Here is a 19,662-nt window from a genome sequence, read left to right as displayed (position 1 = left end):
GCTTTCCACAGTTCAGGGTCTGCTTGGCCCACTGGCAGCTTGCCTTATGGCTGTGGGAGACGTGGGCAGGCTCCATGGGGGGAAAAATAAAAAGGGATTGGGCCTCTCACTGCTTCTGCCCTCATCCCACCTCTCCCACAGCAGGGGAGCAAGTTGTCAAAGGCTGCAATGTTACAAAAGCTACATTGCAAACTAAACTACATGTGGATGTGGTTTAGTTTGCAACATAGCAAACTCATTTAAATTGTACAAAACCCCCCTGCACGTGTACAAAAACAGCCAATTTTCATCACATGTACAAGCATTCTGCCTTCCTACAGAATTTCTATATGACCTCAGGCAATTCATTCAGTCTGTATATGCTTCCCTTTCCTTTCTGTAAATAGTAGTACTAAGAATTCCCTATTCATAGAATGTAGGCCAGAAGGGACCTTGGAAGATCATTGGGTCCAGCCCCCCTGCACCAAGCAGGAAAGACACCTGGGGTCAAGTGACCCCAGCAAGGTGACCGTCCAGTCTCCTCTTGAAGATTTCCAGGGTAGGCAATTGCACCACCTCTGGAGGGAACTTATTCCACAGTCTGGACACCCTAGCTATGAAGAAGTTTTTGCTAATGTTGAGCCTAAAACTGTCTTCCAGGAGTTTGTGACCATTGCTCCTGGTTTCCTCAAAGTTGCCCTGGTGAACATTTGTTCACTGAGCCCCTGATGTACGCCCATGATATAGCAGTAAGCTGCTACCAGGTCCCCTCTCAGCCTTCTCTTCTTCAGGCTGAAGAGTCCCAGGTCCCTCAGCCTTACCTCGTATGGCTTTCCATGCAAGTCTCTGATCATATGGGTGACTCTTCTCTGGACTCTCTCAAGATTTTCCACATCCTTTTTGAAGTGTGATGCCCAGAATTGGACACAGTACTCCAGCTGCAGTCTCACCAATGCTGAGTAAAGCGGAAGAATCACTTCCTTGGTTTTGCTTGAGATGCATTGGTTAATGTATGCCAGAACATTGTTTGCCCTGCTGGCTACAGCATCACACTGACAGATCATGTTCATACTATGGTCTGTTATTACCCCTATGTCTTTTTCAGTCATGGTGCTAGTCAATTTGGCACCAGCAAGCCTGTAACTATATTGGGGATTGTTGGTCCCCAGATGGAGCGCTTTACACTTCTCAATGTTGAACTTCATCTGGTTCTGATCTGCCCAACTTGCTAGCCTGTCTAGGTCCACCTGTATCTGTAGCCTATCTTCAAGTGTGACCATGGTCTCTCATAACTTGGTGTCATCTGTGAACTTGGCCAGTGAGCTCTTCACCCCTACATCCAAATTATTTGATAAAGATGTTGAAAAGAACTGCACCAAGCATGGACCCCTTCTCACCAGGATGATACAGATCCATTCATTAGAACTCTCTGAGTCCTCCCTCACAGCCAGCTTCCTACCCACCAAACTGTCGAGCAGTTAAGCCTGCAATTCTCCAATTTTTCCATGAGAATGTCATGGGATACTGAATCAAAGACCTTTTGGAAGTCTAGGTATATAATGTCAACCTTCTCTCTCTTATCCAGGTAGTGAGTTATCTGGTTGTAGAAGGAGATGAGATTGATAAGACAAGAACTGCCCATGATGAAGCCATGCTGGCTGTCATTCAGAATCCTACCTTCTGCAAGTGTATCGCACATAGACTCCTTGATGAATTTTTTCAGGATTTTACCTGGGATAGACGTTAGGCTAATTGGCCTATAGTTGCCCGGGTCCTCACTCCTTCCCTTCTTGAAGCTGAGCACTACATTGGCCCTCTTCCAGTCTTCAGGGACCTCCCCTGAGTGCCACGAGTTTTGGAAGAGTTTCGCCAGAGGTCCCACAATGACTTTGGCCAGCTCCTTCAGCACTCTCGGGTGAAGTTCATCCAGTCCTGCTGACTTATAAATGTCTACCTTTTCTAACTGATCATGCACCAGCTCAGCATCAACAGTAGGAAGACAGTCATTCCCACCATGCCCATTCTGAACCTTATCTTGCATGATTTTCCCCGTAGTCTGGTGAAATACCAAAGCAAAGTAGTTGTTCAGGAGTTCAGTTTTCTCCTGAGTGTCGGTAACTAGCTGTCCTGAATTGTTAAGCAGTGGCCCCATTTGTTTTCCTTCTGTTCCCTACATACCTAAAGAAGGACTTCTTATTGTCCTTGATATTCCCATTGCTAGCTTAAATTGAGTCACCACTTTAGCCTTTCTAATCTTTTCCCCAAATGCGGACCATTGTTGTATAGTCCTCCTTGGAAACTATCCCAAGCTTCCATTTTCTGTATTCCTCTTTCTTCTTTTTCAAGAGGACCATGATATCCCTATTAAGACAGGAGGGCTTACCAGCCCTTCTGCTACCTTTCCTCTGCACAAGAATGGTCTTCTTTTGTGCTTTGAGGATTGTGTCCTTGAGGAATGACCACTCTTCATGCACTCCTTTTACCTTTGGTTCCTGGACCCTCAGTGCTTCCATTACTATTGCCCTGAACCTGTTGAAATTCACTTTTTTTAAGCCCAAAATTTCATCCCTGCTAGCTGATAAGCTTGCCTTGCTTTGGGCACACATCTACACATGCACATGCTAAGGTGCATTAACACAGTGCACTGACTGACTTGGGACTAAAGTTAGTCCCAAGTCAGTCAACATACACAGCGTTAATGCGCCTTAGTGCATCTACATGTGCATTAAGGCTCTTTAGCTATTCATGCCTAAATTTGCTACCTGCTTTTGCAGGTATGAAATTTAGGTGCAAATAGCCTAAAATAGACATATTTAGGGTGCATTATAACGAAACATGTAGACCCATGCCATTAATACACCTTAAAAATGGCTAATATGCCTTAAATTGGCATGTGTAGATACATCGAAAGAGTTGCATCTCTTTGCCATTTAATCCTTGACATCCCTACTGAGACTACCAGCTATAACACCTATTATGATAGTGGGTGACGATAACATTTTTCTATTTAGAATTATAAAACAGTGATTAGATAATTAGTAACTACTCTGGACTACTAGGACCTAGGGTAGATTTTGTCAGACAGGATGGAAGGTTCCATGTTCTGTTGCCAGTTCTGTGAGCCAATAGTCCTAAATTGTTTTAAGTGTTCTTAACATCACTTTTTCTAAACCTATTCCATTCTTTTTCTCCCTATTGCACAGTGAAATACAATTCAGCTCCTCTAGTACTACCACTTCAGAGAGTCAGGAACCATCTTCAGGTGATCAAGCAGCAAGTGCACTCCAGCAGCAGCTTCTACTGATGATGGCTCGAAGAACCCTTTCAGAAACACCCAGGGTATATTATAATATTTAATTTTCTAGAATTTTAATGAATCATGTTCCATTAATATGTGGCAGAAAAGAACACCTGCTGTTGATGCAGTTGTGCTAATTCTTTTGTATTGATTAGTTTGGTACTGCTCTACTGAGTTTTTTTTTTAATGCTTATTATGAACACAGTTCTGCTATCTGTTCTCACACACAGTGATATCTTCTTATATTTGGTATCCCTTTCACTTCAAAGTGCTATTTGCAGAATAAGGGATCATTTTGTGAGCCAGGGTGATGAAACTGGAGCCTAACAGAGCATTTTTAGTAGGGTAAAAAGGACAGTTTTGCCACAGTAATTTTATTTTTCTTTTATAGCATTTAAGGATTACTGTGTATCTAATGCTGCCAAGCATTTGTGTAAGACCCATGTTAGCTGTTCAAAGACAATACCAGTGTATAAACAGTCAGTCTCATATCCTGAAACTTACTTAAGTTTGAATAAAAGAGGGCACCACTCTGGAGATCTTATGCACATTGCCCAAGTTTAGTAGTATGACAGATTTACTATTTAGATTTATATGGGCATTTAAGCCTAAAATATTAAGTCAGTCACCACTTACCTGAAGTGTGCAGAAATACTCTTAGGTCTTGGATATTTTTTTGTGAAATGTCAGGACACTCTCAAGTCCCAAAAGCTGGAGTTGCTCACTACTTGACAGAATAAGGCCTTTAGAGCTAATGTATTTTGTAAACTGACAATAACATATTTTAGTTTTGCAGTGTGTGTAAATCTGAGGCCTGTGTGACTCTTTGGGCTATCTTTAAGAATCTGGACTCTTCCACATCACAGTTTCACCTCCACTTTTCCAAATGCCTATTTCTAGTTTAATGCTTGTATTAATAATTCAAAGCATCAATTATTTTTTTAGTTAGTTTTTTAATAGGATCTAGGAGCTGACAGCCTTCAGTATGGGAAGGTGACTGTTTTAAACTTTAAAATATGCTTTTGCCTATATTTGTAATAAATGCATATAAAATTATTATTTGGATTTGTAAAGAGACTTCTATGCTAGGTCTTAAATTCTTTACACAAATATTTAATCCTTTAAAAAGCCTGTGACCTTGGGTACTATTTTTCACCTTCATTTTAGCTACAAGAAACTGCTGGATTAAGAGTTGAAGTGTTTAGTCCAAGATCGTACTGCACATTTAAGGCAGTCAGGCAGCGATCTCCCTTCTTTTTTACTTCTATTCTTGTGATGAAAAGGTGAAACCATGATGCTATAAAAGTCTGGGGGAGTTTTGATGTTGACTTTAGTGAAGCTAGGATATAACTCAGTGCCTCAGACATTAATATAAATTACTTAGGTAGTGTTTCCTTCATTTTGTGGATAAATGAACAAAAACACATGACTTGTTTAAGGCAGCACAGCTAGTTGGGGACAGAACTCTAAATAAAATGTAGAAGTCCAGATCTAAGCATGAACCCTGCAAACCTGTGTGCACATGCTTAACTTTATATATTTGTGTAATTCTCCAGAAATCAATGAGAAATCAATGAGGCTACTCACAGGCTTAAAAGTAGGCGCACACTGAAAGGATTGCAGGATCCTAGGATCTATTTAGATGGTAAAACTGTTCCTCTGCTACCTCTGCCCATTCAGAACTCCTTTTTCTACTAATAAAACCAAATTAGAAAAGTAATAGAATTGAAAATACAGGTTTTTAAAAGAAAAATTGAATTGGAGTGTTGTTGTAGCTCTTATTATCCAGGAAATATGCAAAAAAACAAGGACTTTTTTGGTGATATCTTTTGGGCACAAAGTCTCATGTCTCTCCTAACCATATAGTTGGTTCAATAGAAGATATCACCAAAATAACCCCCAAACCCTTGCTTCTCTCATGAAACCTCTCAGTGTAGACATAATCAAGAAGAACGGGTTCTTAGAAACTGACAGAAGCAGTAGTCTGCAAGTGTGAGTATTTAACTTTGGCTTTTTCTCTTTTATCTAAATTCAGAATTTGGGGTTTATCAAGATGAGATCAGAGAGGCTTGTATCTGATGGTATTTATACATTTACACCAAAGATGTCAAACATGGCCCACAGGCCAGCTCTGGACCATGGAGGTTGGTCATCCAGCCTATAGGGCTTCTCATGGACATCTGCAGTCGAAACATGGCACATGGGACTTATTGCTGCAGCTATCAAAACCCCTGTGGCAGCAATGTTACTTCCTGTGGGTTCAGAGTGGCTTTGGAATCCAGGGAGTTAACTCTGTTTACCTTTCCCCCTCCAATCCTCCTCAGCCTGCTGTCAAAAGTGGTGGTTTTAGTTGCCCCTGGTGACTAAAACCAGTAGCAGGGGGAAAGGGAAGGAAAATGGCAGCAGTATGAACTCCCTGATTTCCAGAGCTGTGCTGAAACAGCACTTTCAGCAGCCTTAGGGACCAGTACTCTGGCTGCTCACAGGTTATCCAGCCTGCAGAGCCAAACAGGTTTGACACCTATGATTTACATGAACTTGATGCGATTTTTTTCTCTGTTTTACTATTAAACTTAGTTCAGTTAAGAATCTTGCACACCTATACATATGCAGCGAGGCTTAAAATTAATCGAGTCACCTGGAGTGTGGTAATTACTAGGGCTATGTGAAATTTTGCTGGCTGTTTCATTTCAATGCTGTTTTGATTCGTTTCAAGCTCAAAACAGCGAAATCAAAATGAAACGAAGGCCTTTAAAACAGCCTCAAAACAAGGGCAGTCAAAACATTTTGAAACGTTTCGAGTTTCGAAGCTGGGCTTGCTTGCAGGCAAACAGAAAGTAAGGAGAGGGTAGAGGGAGAGGGGGGAAGGACTGCTCTCATATTGACCATGTAGTTGGCCAGTGACTGTGATCCTTCCCTGAGGTTCCTTCCAATCCCAGTGCTCTGGGGGAGGGATGGAAAAAAAGCATAAAAAGCAACATAGTTTGAACTGAGCTGCTTTCTGCCTTGGGGTCAGTTACTGAGCTGTCTCTTCCAGCAGCTCAGCAACATCAGACAACAAAGGCTATCACTCATTTCCTACTTGCTAGCCTAGCAAGTGGGATTCATCAATACCTTTTGCTTTCTATACCCTTTTATTTTATTATTATATTAATTGATTCCTTTCAATTTATTCCTTCCCAAAAATCCGCTTTTTGTTTTTGTTAGTCTATTTTGATTTTTTCCAAATCTGTGCTTTCTCTCAGTGTGCATTCTATTCATAGGGAAGCACATCATATATTGCATAGTGTAATATAGAATTTATGCAGGAACACATGCATACATTTATATATCTTTATTTTATTTATTACATAAATATATACATACATTACATAAATACACATACATATACAATTATCTACATATATTACATAAATCAGATAACATTACAGAAGAACACAGATTTTCCAGCACACCAAGGCAAAGACATTATGAAACACACCATGAAGTGTGCTGGAAAGGCAGCTGGCAAGCCTTCAGGGAGGAGCGGAAGAGGAGGTAGAGAGAGAGCTGTAAGTTTCCCCTGCCACCCAAACTGAGATGCAGCCTCTTTGCTACAACAAGCAGGCATGAGGCTTCCACTAGTTCTATAGGCAGCAAGGAAAGGGGAGCAGTTAACCACTGCCTGTGCCTGAGTCTGCATCTCATCCAAGAGCACCAGCCATAACCTGCCCCACCATCACCATGACAACAAGCAACAGCACCAGCATGACAGTCTCCTCTACCCCCATTTTACTTCCCGTGCTGAGCCTTCCAGTGCCTGAGGAAGAGCTGGAGCTGGATCTGAGTGCCCTAGCAAGGGAAATTCTGGGGAAGGAGGGGGAATCTTCTGAGTTTATGCTCCACACCCCTCAAGTTTCCCCTAGAGCCAGGTCTCCTTCTGCAGAAGACACTTCAGAAGAGGATGAGGTAGAGGGTGCGGAATCAAGTGGCTCAGCTGAGTCCGCTACTCCTGTTGCTGTGCCTCTGCCTGCTGAGGAAGGGGAAAAGGCAGCATCTCAACATGCACCCGTACTGCAGAAGGAAGTGGGTAATGTGGTCTGGGATCATTTTGAGCTGGCAGATGATCGCACATATGCTATCTGCTTGCACTGCTGAGCCAAAACCAGCCAGGGCAAGGGAACAAAACACATGAGCAACACAGGGATGCTGATGCATTTCTGCAGGAACCACCCCCTTGCCCTTGCTCCTCCTCAGCCTGGCACCAGTGAGAACATGCCCAAAAAGAAGTCCCCCTCTTGCTCCAAAGCCCCCATCCCCCCTAAGCAGAGGTAGACCACCCTGGAACAGTGGAGGGAAAGGCAGACAGGGAGGCAAGTTGCAAGGGCGAGCGAGATCACCCGTAGCATTGGGGCAATGCTTGCTGTGGATGGCCAGCCCTTCTCCTTCGTTGAGCGGCCAGGGTTCAGGCAGTTCATGGCGCTCGTGGCCCCATCATACCAAGTGCCCATATGCACCACCTTCAGTAGGACAGTGGTGCCCTGCCTGTATGAGGCATGCAGGGAGTACTTGAGGGAGGAGCTGCACAAGGCAGGTCCACAGGTGGTCTTACACTTCACCTCGGACATCTGGAGCACCTGGGGTGGAGATCATGCCTACCTCTCCCTCACAGGGCACTGATGAGACCAGTCAGGTTGTCGGTGGGCTCTCCTTCACGCCAAGGTGATGGACAAGTGGAACAGAGATCATGGGGGCCATGAACTACTTCATGCAGGGGTGGCTCATTGAGCAGGGCGAGCTCACCCGCGGGTTCATGATCACCGACAATGGGGCCAATATGGTCAAGTTGGTCCGTGATGCCAACTTTGTAGGGATCTGCTGTGTGGCACACAAATTCCACCTCACTGTCAGGGACGCCTTGGAGGGGGACAGGGATGCTGGTGATGGTGCCAGCACCACCAGCAAGCTCATTTCAAAATGCAGGAAGGTGGCAGACTACTTCCACTGGAGCATTAAGAGGGGCAAGATGCTGCAGGACAAACAGGCAGAGCTGAACATCCTGCAGCACAAAATCATGCAGGATGTGGTGACTCAGTGGAACTCCACATACCTGATGCTCGAGAGGCTGGTGGAGCAAAGAAGGCCATCCATGAGATGGCCTTGCTCGGGGAGATTGGGATCAGTGGTCCCCTTAACAGAGCTCAGTGGAATACCATCTCCCAGATCTTGGTGGTCCTCAATCCCTTCCTCAAGGCCACCGAGACCCTCAGTGCTGGCGATGCCCTCCTTAGCCAGGTGATCCTCATAATGAGGGAACTTCAGAACCAAATGGAGAAGTTGCAGGGGATCAGTGTTCCTGGTTGTGGCAAGCTGCTGTCACCAGTTGTGCAAGCACTGTTGAGGCAGCTGAAGGAGGGCATCAGGAAATGGCTTGATCCCTTGTGGTCCAGTATGGTCCACATGCTGGCTGCCATGTGTGGGCCAAGGGCATGGCTTATATGGTGGGGTCCAGAGGCACCAAACCCCAACATCAGGCAGGTGGCGCTCAGGCCTTGATGGCTGTCTGTCTCGCTGAGGATGTGGAGCCGCTGCTGTGTGACCCCTTGGCCTACTGGACAAGCCGCAGCCAGATGTGGCCAGATCTGGCCATGGTTGTCTGGGAGCATCTGTCCTGTTCACCAACCAGTGTTCCAAGTGAGAAGGTATTTGGCTTTGCTGGTGATGTAGTGACACCCCACCTTGGGTCCTGGTTTGGTGGAGCACCTGGTGTTCCTCAAGGTGAACCTCCTGCTGCTGGGGTTCCCCAAGCTCTAAGTACAGATGGAGTGACTGCCACCCTCCTCAGTCCATCCACTCACCCTGTTTTTTCATTTATTTAAAACCATTTAATGCCCTGCTCTCAGAGCTGGAGGTGGCACTCACTGAATCACCAGCCAGCATGGGAAGAACATGTCCCTGCTGAGCTCCTGTGTCAGGATGAACTTGGAGGTATGGGCTGGGGCTGTGGGGAAGGAGGAGACCCCAGGTCCTGGGCATGACCACTAAAACTGGACTATGCCAGAGTCAGGAGGCCTGATGGAATTGTTGGTGGTGCGGCAGCCCCAGGAAATGCCAGGACTGAGAATCTCCCTGGTGAAAGGTGGGTAAGAGGTGCCCTAACCTTCAGCCACCACACGCATGCACAAAGTCCTGGGTGGGGAAAGCTCAGACTCATCACATCTGTGACAGGCCCGAGGCTTGCTGGTTGCAGTAGAGTTGTGAGGCTCCACATGAGCCCAGTTTAGATGCCTGGGGTGCTAGCTTTCGGGTTGAAAAACCCTTTGTCAGGCTGAGGAAGCACCTGCAGTTGGTGTGTGTGTTGTTCCCGGATGGATGGAATAGTAAAGAAGCCAGAGGCTGGTCTGGCATGCAATGCAGGCAAGGAAGTCAGTCAGTGAAAATGGAAATGAAGGCATCACGGGGTGAGGTACAGGCTGGGGTAGGGAGGAACAGGGGTGTAGCAGGTAAAAGTTGAGAGGTACCTAGGGAGTCAAATGTGCAGCAGGTTGTAGGACATTAGACATAATTCCAATGTCTATATTGAGTCCATGAGTTTCTGTACATAGGAAGTTGATGAAGTGCAGTTCATAGGCTCGTCTGTGAAAAGTGGTTTGTAAATTCCATTTAAGGATTAGGCCTGAGGGATTGGAGACAGGTGGTGTGCACTCATTCTGGTGCACAGTTATTGCTTGGTGTCTCCTACATATTTTCCATCTGGAAACTTGGTGCCCCTATGGAGGTATCTATTTTATTGTGAAGATATCTTCATACTGGAGATATTGTTGGCAGGTTTTGCATGTCTTGTCATGGCATGGCCTGGATCCATTCGGTGTGTTTTGAGCTGTAGGAAGTTGGCTTCTGGTGATGAGGTTAGCGAGGTTTAGTGCTTGTTTGAATTTACAAATCACTTTTCACATACGAGCCTATGAACTGCACTTCATCAACCTCCTACATACAGAAACTCATGGACTCAATATAGGCAGTGGAATTTTGACACACTACAACCTGACTCCCCAGGTACCTCTAAGAGCCGCACTAATTAAAGCACCTCATTCCCGGAGCACATGCATAAACACCCCTGGTGGTCTGAGACACATACCTTATCTGTCTTTGGAGATATTACCCCTGAGACATCCAAAAAGTGGTAAATGGTCCTGCAGCCTGTGATGAGAGGTAGCAGACAAAGCGTCCAGATTGTAAACAGTGCTTTGTATGTCAAAGATTAGAATTCTGTCCCATGAGGTGTGCTCTAATTGGCCTAATACTTGAGAAGAGTCTAAAATCTGCAGACAAGAGATGGAGTCAGAACAGTCAGACACATTGTGATATGTTAAGTAATAAGTAAGTAATATGTTAAAAGGAGTATTAAAATATAATCAAAAGGTTTTTACATGACTGGTAAAATTCCTGACTATGTGCAAGAAATGAGGTTAATGCCTTATGTTTTTTATTCCTAAAATGAAGAAAACAAATTCTTGCTACTACCCATTTTGTGAAGAAATTGATAAGAATTTTTTCATTCAAATTTTTGCCTCTTAGAAAACGCAATTTATTGGCAACAGTATGTTCATATGAAATTCTGTGTGTGTGTACGTCTGTGTGGCTGGTTTGTTTTTGTTTTAAAGCATCTGAGTCAGGACCTTGAGGACTCTTCATGTTCTTCAGCACAACGAAAATTTAACAGGCAGTTTTACAAATTCATTATATTTCCTGGGAAGTGGATTAAAGTCTGGTATGATCGACTAACCTTATTGGCTTTGCTGGACCGGTAAGCTTCGTCCATTTCCTCCACTTGCTTATTTTTATGCGTGTAATGAACTGTGGCTTGAATTGCCCCTTGGGGCACAGACAGAAGTGCAGCTCCCTGGTCCAACAGAAAGTGCCGTGAATTACATGAATCCTCCCAACCCAACAAATGTTAGCGGTTGGGTCGGGAGGGTGGGGGATTGAACCCCATACAGGGACAGAGGGGTTCTCTTCAGCCTCTTCCCTTATCCCTGCTCCTCTTCTTCCAGCCCCCGGGGCTGCCTCGGCATGGGAGGAGGAGAAGGAAGGGGAGGGAGGTCCATTTTGGGGTTTTCCCAGTCTGCGTCCAGTCCCAGTCCAATCGGGGATGGGTGGATTGGACAGCCATCTCCGGTCGGCTCCACTTCACCAGCCCCACCCTTCAGCTTCAGTTTGGCAATCCCTAGAATGAACTCCTTCCTCTCCCTTCCCCCCCTGGCACTCTGCTTTGGCATGCTTTCACCTGAACCCTTATGTAAGGGATTGGGCCCTTTTAAAGTGCTCTGCGGCTGTGTACTTGTGTTAGGTCACAGCTGTAAAGTGTTTTTAGGGGCCAGGTTGGGCAAAAATTTCACTTCTGTCAATGCCCTTGGAGTTGATAGCACAAACTATTTATTAAAGGAGTAAATCATGTGGATTGTTTTAAACATATCTGTTTGGTTTAAAGATGTGAAAAATATTTTTCTATGGTCTGAGCTTGGGCCTTTACAGCTAATTTTGGTAGCTCACTGCCCTGACTGAGAAGGGACCTTGGTTCATATCAGTGTTAAACTATGGGATAGTCACTCTCTCCACATTCACAATTACAGTTGCCTACCAAAATTATTTTTTTTACCCTGGCATTTCTCCTTTCCTTTTCTCATTTCAGTTGGAATTACCTGTTTTGTCAGTTCCCATTACTAGGTGTAATATAATCTGTTAGACTACTATCAACCCAAAACATATAAGACTACATAGCCAACAACTGTAGTCTGGCCTGTCATGAGCTTTGATCCTTGTTAGTGTATGTGAATATATTATATAGTCATGCTAATATGAGCTCCGCCGCAGAAATGTCAGAAGACAGCTTTAGCATGCTACAGCAACCATAGTATCTAGCCAGCAAACTTCTAATGTGTGAGGAAATATCCACTGAAGCACTCTTATTTACAACTGTGAATGCCTGATTCACTTTCCTAGGCACTTGTGTTCTAACAGATCAGATTCAATATGTGAAATGGATATAGTGTGCTTTTGTAATGTATATAAGGACAAATTGTGTGTTTTAAAGCAATTTTAACCTGGCAGTGGTATACATTTCCTTCTTTTGGTCACATACTATATTTTGTCTTTTGCCTTCTAGTTAAATGAAGGTTTCTCTCTCCTTGAGGAAAACGATACATAAAACTTTTTATAAAACACAGACAAATATCTGCTCAGATGTACATGTTACTTTATGAATTCCTATTCAGTAAGTCAAGTTATATGGTCATAAGGGTCCTTGCTGGCTTTCAAATCTATGAAATAAAATACCCAGATGTTTTTGTGAGGTTTAGGTATGGTAATGATAAACACAGCTATGAAGCCTCAGGTACATGAGTTTTATATGTAGGTAAGTAGGTGTTGATGCAGAGTTCTGGGTAAAGAATCTCAGATGCTATCACTTGTAGTTCAAGTCAGTAGAGCAATGACATTTTATATAGGCTGACAGTCAGGCCCTTGATAAATAAATAAATCCTTTTTTCTTCCTTTTTAAAAGTAACTCCTATCTATTTTATTCGTGTAGGACACAAGACATTAAGGAGAATGTGTTGGCTGTTATACTAGTTGTTCTTGTTTCTTTTCTTGGATTCCTAACACTGAACCAAGGCTTTTGTAAAGACATTTGGGTCCTCTTGTTCTGTCTTGTTATGGCCAGTTGTCAGTATTCCCTTCTAAAGGTAAGGGGCAAGTATGCTTTTTCTCCAAGAAATTGTATGTAATCTTGTGGAAGGAGAATCCAATAAACCTTTTTCTGTTCTGTTTATAGAGTGTTCAACCTGACCCTGCCTCACCAATCCATGTAAGTCTAAGCGGCAGAACACGGGTGTTTGCGTTTTACATTATTGCTTTTCTGCTAACTGGGAACCAGTTGGGATAGTGAAAGGTTAAAAACAAGCAGCTTTTGTAGAAGTTGCAGGTTGTTTATCCAAAAAGCCCCAGAACCTATTGGTTGTAGCTTTTGGGACTTCAGAACTACATTTATTAATGACTGATTATTTGAATTAACTGTTATTCCTGGAAATTATATTTTTTCTATATGCCAAAATATGTAATAAAAATGAATGCATCTGAATAAGGTTATAGAAATGTAGTCATATGGCATCTGACCAACCCTTTCTTTGTTTTCCTTTAATCACTCTTAGGTCCTGAAAGAATAGTAATATCAGAGCTACACTTTGGACGTGTCTATGCACAATGGTATGTTGCCATAGCAACACGCTATGGCAATGTAGCATCCGTAGGCGTCTACACATGATCAGCAGCTACTTTGCTATAATGATGCGCTTCCTTGATATAGTGCCCTGCTGTGGCAAAATAGCTGCTAAAAATAACGACGTACCATGCGCACAGTGCAGTACAGGGTGTTACTGCACCATGATTTAGTACTTCCAAGGAAGTACTAAATCATGGCGCAATAACAACATCACCATAGCAGCATGTGTAGACATGCCCTTTGAATCCTTAGCCCATTGAGACTGAGAATGCATCTTCAAGACTGAGGATTGACGGGTCTTTTTTAATCTGCTCTTGCTGAGGTTTACCTCAAAATAACTAAGAAAGGCTATATAATTGTCTGATGACATGGCACACTGTCACACTGAAATGTGGGTGGCTAGATCTGGGGCCCCTTGGGCAATCAAGATGCTGATCAGGGTCAGGATGAGTAAGCAGATTCATAGGTCAAACCAGGTCAGGAAGTCAGAGGTTCAGTCTGAGAAAAGGGTCTAGGGGTGAGCTGAGTCAGGAAGCTGGAAGATCAAACAGAGAGAAGAGGCCAGGAGCAAGCCAGGTTAAGAAGCAGAGAGATCATATACAGAGCAAAGCCAAGGAGCAAGCCAGAGGGAACAGCACAGTGGTCTTGGATCAGGTTGAGCCCTGTTGCCTGGGCACTTCCTCTTTCAGTTCAGGTGTTTATATGGGGGAAGTGGAGGGTCAGCTTACCCCAGCTAGCCATTTCAGTGACAGGGAGTGGGGTGGAGGGTTAGGTCCTACTGAAGGCTTCAGACCAGCCTTGGCCAGCTTGAATGACAAGTGTGGAGGTGGCTGTGTTGCCAAGTTGAGGCCCCTGGGTTGAAGTTGTGGCATGACACACATGCTTTCTTCTTGTTAAATTCTTCTCCCTGCCCCTCTACCCCTTCTGTAACTGTGTTTATATAAAACTCATCCTTTTGTCATGAAGACTGAAATACTACCATTGGGAGAAGGTTAATTGAAGTATCAACAATGGGTTATTGTGAATTAGCCTATATTAAGTAGAAGCATGCAGGATCTGCTGACTGTAGTACACAATTACAAGCTATCTTGCTATTCTATATCATTACACCTGGAAATACTGCATATAGGGCAGCAGTACATTAGAAGTACTGATTCCTTGTTGGAAACACAATTATCTGGGCATATTTCTCTGAGGAAGGGACTGTGCCTCTGGGAAATAGATCCAGTATATATCTGTTGCTCTTTGAATTGTGAAAATAAGGAAAGTGGGGTTGTTGAATACATTACATTCAATAAAAAATACATGTGCTCTTACACTAATCATTTTGATCAGATGAAGGTGGAAGGTAACCTAGTTAAGGGAAAGGAATAACATCAATATGCTCAGTCTCTTTATTAGAAGATATTTCTAGCATAAAGGCATGAGTTTGCAAACTGCAGGAGGAGGGATGTTTTCTTCAACTCAGAATACTCAGCTCACTGCAGGTTGGAAGGTCTGAAGCAAGGTAAAAGAGCTCCTGTATGTTGCTCTTAGGTCTATAATGGTTTTATATAGGGATATTGGCAATCATGAAACTTCAAACTGGCTCTCTACTCTGTCAGGTTGGCTCTATTTCCTTTGACAACAAGATTCTGCTTTTGTCAATTGAAAGGCTGGAGATAGACATTCCATTTTAAATTAATGTTGTTTGGAGTTAACACTTGTAGGTTCTACCCAGATGAATCTTAAAGGATCCTTAGTTTCCCTTTCCATCTCAGTCATTCATAGGGTATATGGAACTGTCAGATATAACACATTTGCAGACAATTAATGTCCCCACAAAAAGAGAGCAGTGCTGATAAACAGCAAGTTCATTTACAGTTCCATTCCTTGTATTGTTATATTTCCAAAACCTAAAAAAAAAAAAAAATATTCATACCTCAGTAAAGAGCTACTTTTCTCAAGGCCAAAAATAGAATCTGCTTGTCAGTTCAGCTAATACATGGCTATGCACAGTAACGTGAACAGTAATCAAATCAACTGCACATGCAGACATTAATAATGTGCACATTTGTTTTAAATGGGTGGTAACCAGGTTAATCAAAACTTCATTTTAATCACATCAGTCTGATTATTTTTAGCATCAAAGACAAACAAATGAAGTTTAATCAAAGCATTTTTAAATATAAAATCCTAGGTATAGTTTTATAATCACAGTAAAAACACTGTTATAGCATCAGTCATCTTACTGTGTCATGCAATATATAAAAAAAAAATAAAGAGACTTCTGATTTCTTACCTCCACCCCAAGTCCTCTCCCAGACATTTTTCAAATGTGGCTTGTTTGATTTTATATCTTAAAAAGAATTTGTGGTGTGCCATAACAATGCCGATGGAAAATATTGTACAGTTTTCTCATTCAGTGTTTTGAACATGAAAGCCATATTTAGCATAAGATTTAATCCATATGGAATAATATAATGCAGTCACTTAAAAGTAATATTTTTATAACATAAGACATTTTCACAAAGGCTTGCTAGTGCTAAAGAGCATAATTAAAAATACGGCAGTAAGTAGGCATGAAGAGATACCATACTGTACTGCTTCATCATTCAAAATACTACATTAAAATTGAAGTGGATAACATTACTTGATGCTAATATGAGGATGCAGAGCAGCAGGGAGGTTAAAGAATAATCAGTGTTCTAGCCATAAATGGCAATGGAGATGAGATTTTCAAATATATAACACAGTTAATGTTACAACAGTTACAAAAGAGCCATGGGATAACCTGGAGATCATTTTGAACCTGTTCATGTTCTTCAATTCTTGGGTATGAGTGGCCCAAAGTACTTGTGATAGTCTGTGTCTGGCTAGCAACCTCCAAACTTCTTCCGTATCTTTTTCATGCAAACTTTTCTGTAATCAGCTGGGGCTGTCATCTTCAGGATATATTACTTTAACAGTCTACGTAGGATTACTTTTGAAGGCCTCCCGGAGTATTCAGGAGGTGTTGAATGGCCCCATGGTCCTGTGCCTCACTGTGAGCATACAAGGTTAGTGCTCCAATCTCTAGAGTAGATTCTTCACTTCCTGGTGCAGTTTGTGGTGTTTCTAACTTTTTTAAAAGCCCTGCATAGCTTGGTATGAAGAGGAGCTTGCTATTTTCTTTCAATATTGTGGTAACAACTGGGATCATCTGGGATCCTGCATCACTGCACAGAAGCCTAAGTTAGGTGAACTAAGAGATCAGGGTGACAAATATGCTTTAGACAGGTAGTTTAGTGCCTGCCTTTCACTCTAACAAGTTGTCTTCTAGAGATTCAGGTTAGTTAGCATCAGTATACAATATAGAGTTTAGTAATCTGGTTAATGCTTAGATTTTGTGTGCAGTGTGTTAAAGGTCTGCTTTTATGGTTTTGTTTTTAATCTGCTTTTGTGTTTAGTTGGGGATTTCTGTTTTTGAATGATTAGTCTCCTACTCCTTGCTTGCCAGTTATAACAGGAGGTCTCTTCTAGTCCTGTGTTCGTGTTGCACGAGTTGCAAAATAGCAGAAACTCAGACCTTGCAGACATGTTTTTATTATGACAGTAAGATGCTGTAAATGCTCATGGTAGCAACAGTTGGCCTTTGGGCAATGGGTAAAAGGCAAAGATCCATGCATCAAGATAAGCAGATGGATGGGAGGGTAGTGAGGCCTTATCTTTGTCTTTGCCCCTGGGTCACATGTGCAGTGAGGGCCCTCTGGACTGTGTTTGCAGTCTTTATTTGTCTAAGTACATTTGCAAACAGGTGCCTAGCAGGATTTACAAAAGCACTTAAGCAAGTTAGTTACCTGCCTCCCATTGAGTTTTTTGAGTTCTAACAGGCTAAGACACTTTTGCCAATCCCATGAGGCACTTCTCTGCAATCATTAAATACCATTGTAAACACAGCCCTGTGAGATTTCACACATGTAGGCCTCCTCTTAAACCTGTGGTATGTACGCACACAGTAACATGAGAATAATTTTCAATATCATTGTGATTTTTCCCATCAAAACACTTCTCAATCTAGAATGGCTTTTTAAACAAAACATTTCTCTTTTTTTAATTTTTCAGAATCTTGAGGGGAAAATGAGAAACTTTTGAAAACCTCTTTTTTGGGGACACTAAGAACCAAGTACCTGAAAATTCAAAGACAAACGTAGATGAAATTAGGGTAAAATGTGTGTGGGTTTTGAGGTGTTTTTTTTTTTACATTTGTCACAGGGAAAAATATAATTTACCAACCCATTCCATATCACATTAAAAGTAACCAGGAAATCCTTGTAAAATGACATAGAGGCCAGGTACAGAAATTATATATATCTAGTTCAGTGCTTTCCCTCTAAATCCTGTTGAAGTCAGGGTATTCGGCAAGATGGACCATTTGTCTGACCCAGCATGGTACTTCTTATGTTATTACACTGTGTTCTTATGTTTTTTGCTTTAATTTTTACAGGCATGTGGCATTAAAAACAGGAATAGGCTCAGTCTGTGGCTGAGTTGTGATCAAAAAGTTTATCAGTGTTTGATGTCATTTGTATATCGTGAAATCAAGGTGCAATTGAAGCATGCTAGTTCATAGCAATCTGATTGATTCCAGAAGATATTGCAGATCAATTGATATTAGGACTAAGGTATGAACCTGGCTGAGAGCTAGGAAATTGTGGTCACTGTGTCCCTTCATCTGGATTAAAAGACAGATTCTGAAGATGTGCTCTTTTATTATAGAAGAGATGCTCACTTTAAATTATACTTTACAAATACAGATGGGTTTACAGCAACATTTTACAAGGCAAACCTGAATCCTTGTCACTTTGATCATGGCTTTTCACACTCAAGGCATCCTTGAATTGCCAGTGTATAAAATGTCCCACTTACCCTTGAGCTTGCTGTCAGAAGAGCTGTTAATATTTCCTTTAACTGTCTGCTTCTGTTTTTTTTCAGCCCTTACCTGGCACAAAAGGTTTTGAACTACTTGTAGCCAAGTAAATGAAAATGTTGTAACTTGTAAATGTACAGCAATGTTCACTCTTCCTTTGATGCATTCTGTTGGGAGAGCAGCATTTCAAACTCCTGCATATGTGAAACAGGGCACCTGAGAGAGGGGAGTGTCACCCCACATAACTGGAATATTCATTTGTAGCTGAAGAGCTCATATCAATTGAAAATGAGGAGTTTATTGGTAGTATGGTATATTTGTTGCCTTGTTTTCTAAAATTTTTTGCCAGCCACAAGTCTGATCCTGTGTTTTTACATGGGCAAAACTCCAAGACTTCAGTAGGCCAATGGGAATCTTCTCACTTGCAGCTAACATGCTGCCACTTCTGAGGAGGAATGCTGCTGCAGTGGTTTGTTAGTACATAATGAGCCCGCAGGCCCATTTAGGTTCAGGAAAAGAATACTGTTGCTTAGCAGAAATTAACAGGGAATTCTTGCCTAGCAGAATATAATTGCCTGGATTGGAACTGAGAAAGGACAAAACATTAACACTCTTGTGAAAAGTGCACTGGGTACAGGCAGGGCCTCAGCAGCAGCACGGGGCATACGTTCAATAGTAGTGTAGAAATTAAGAGGTTCTACCTACTAAATCAGTAAGACTCTCAGTCGCTTCCTGGAGGAATCTGAGTTTTCATTAGAAGTCTCTCCTCCCAATGCTGACAAGACCTTGCTTGTGAGTAGATGAGCTTGTGGCCCCAAGCAATGTGGCAGTAATTCAGCTGAGTTTCAATTTAAGAAAGGAAGAGAACAAACACTAATTTGGCAAAAATGTAAATGTAAATAGTGATTTGTTTTTGTTTTCATTTTAAAGGCAACTTTGAGACAGAACACAGCATGGCAAGCTTATCACCCAACAACACAGGTCCCTAATGAACATGTGTTGCATTTTAGGGGAGACAAAACAGCAGAAGACAAAACAAGATCCAACTTAGCCTTCTCTCACAACTTAAAATGGACTTATGGGTCTGAAAACAATTTTTATCTTCATTTTCATTCCCATTCTCCTCAGCAGATCTGGATGTTAGGTGGCTTGCTCAAGGGATTTTTTAAGGTATTTCTGGCTTGCTTGGAAGCACAAAGTATACAAAACATTGGAAGAGCCTGTTCCCTAAATTTTCAA

General features: G+C 42.4%; 1 protein-coding gene across 1 annotated transcript in view; it reads left to right on the top strand.

The window, feature by feature from the left end:
• Positions 1-19,662, top strand: part of PCNX2 (pecanex homolog 2) — a gene marked incomplete at its 3' end in the record, with an annotated part of 251,039 nt that overhangs the window by 64,573 nt on the left and 166,804 nt on the right. The window contains exons 9-12 of the mRNA XM_006027452.1: positions 3,183-3,318; positions 10,921-11,063; positions 12,846-12,999; positions 13,089-13,121. Of these exons, the coding sequence (XP_006027514.1) occupies positions 3,183-3,318; positions 10,921-11,063; positions 12,846-12,999; positions 13,089-13,121 (466 nt within the window). The remainder of the gene's footprint in view (positions 1-3,182; positions 3,319-10,920; positions 11,064-12,845; positions 13,000-13,088; positions 13,122-19,662) is intronic.

The sequence above is a fragment of the Alligator sinensis genome, unplaced genomic scaffold (assembly GCF_000455745.1).
Source record: "Alligator sinensis unplaced genomic scaffold, ASM45574v1 scaffold93_1, whole genome shotgun sequence".
In the NCBI taxonomy this organism is placed as follows: domain Eukaryota; kingdom Metazoa; phylum Chordata; order Crocodylia; family Alligatoridae; genus Alligator; species Alligator sinensis.
This window is presented reverse-complemented; position numbering and strand designations above follow the sequence as displayed.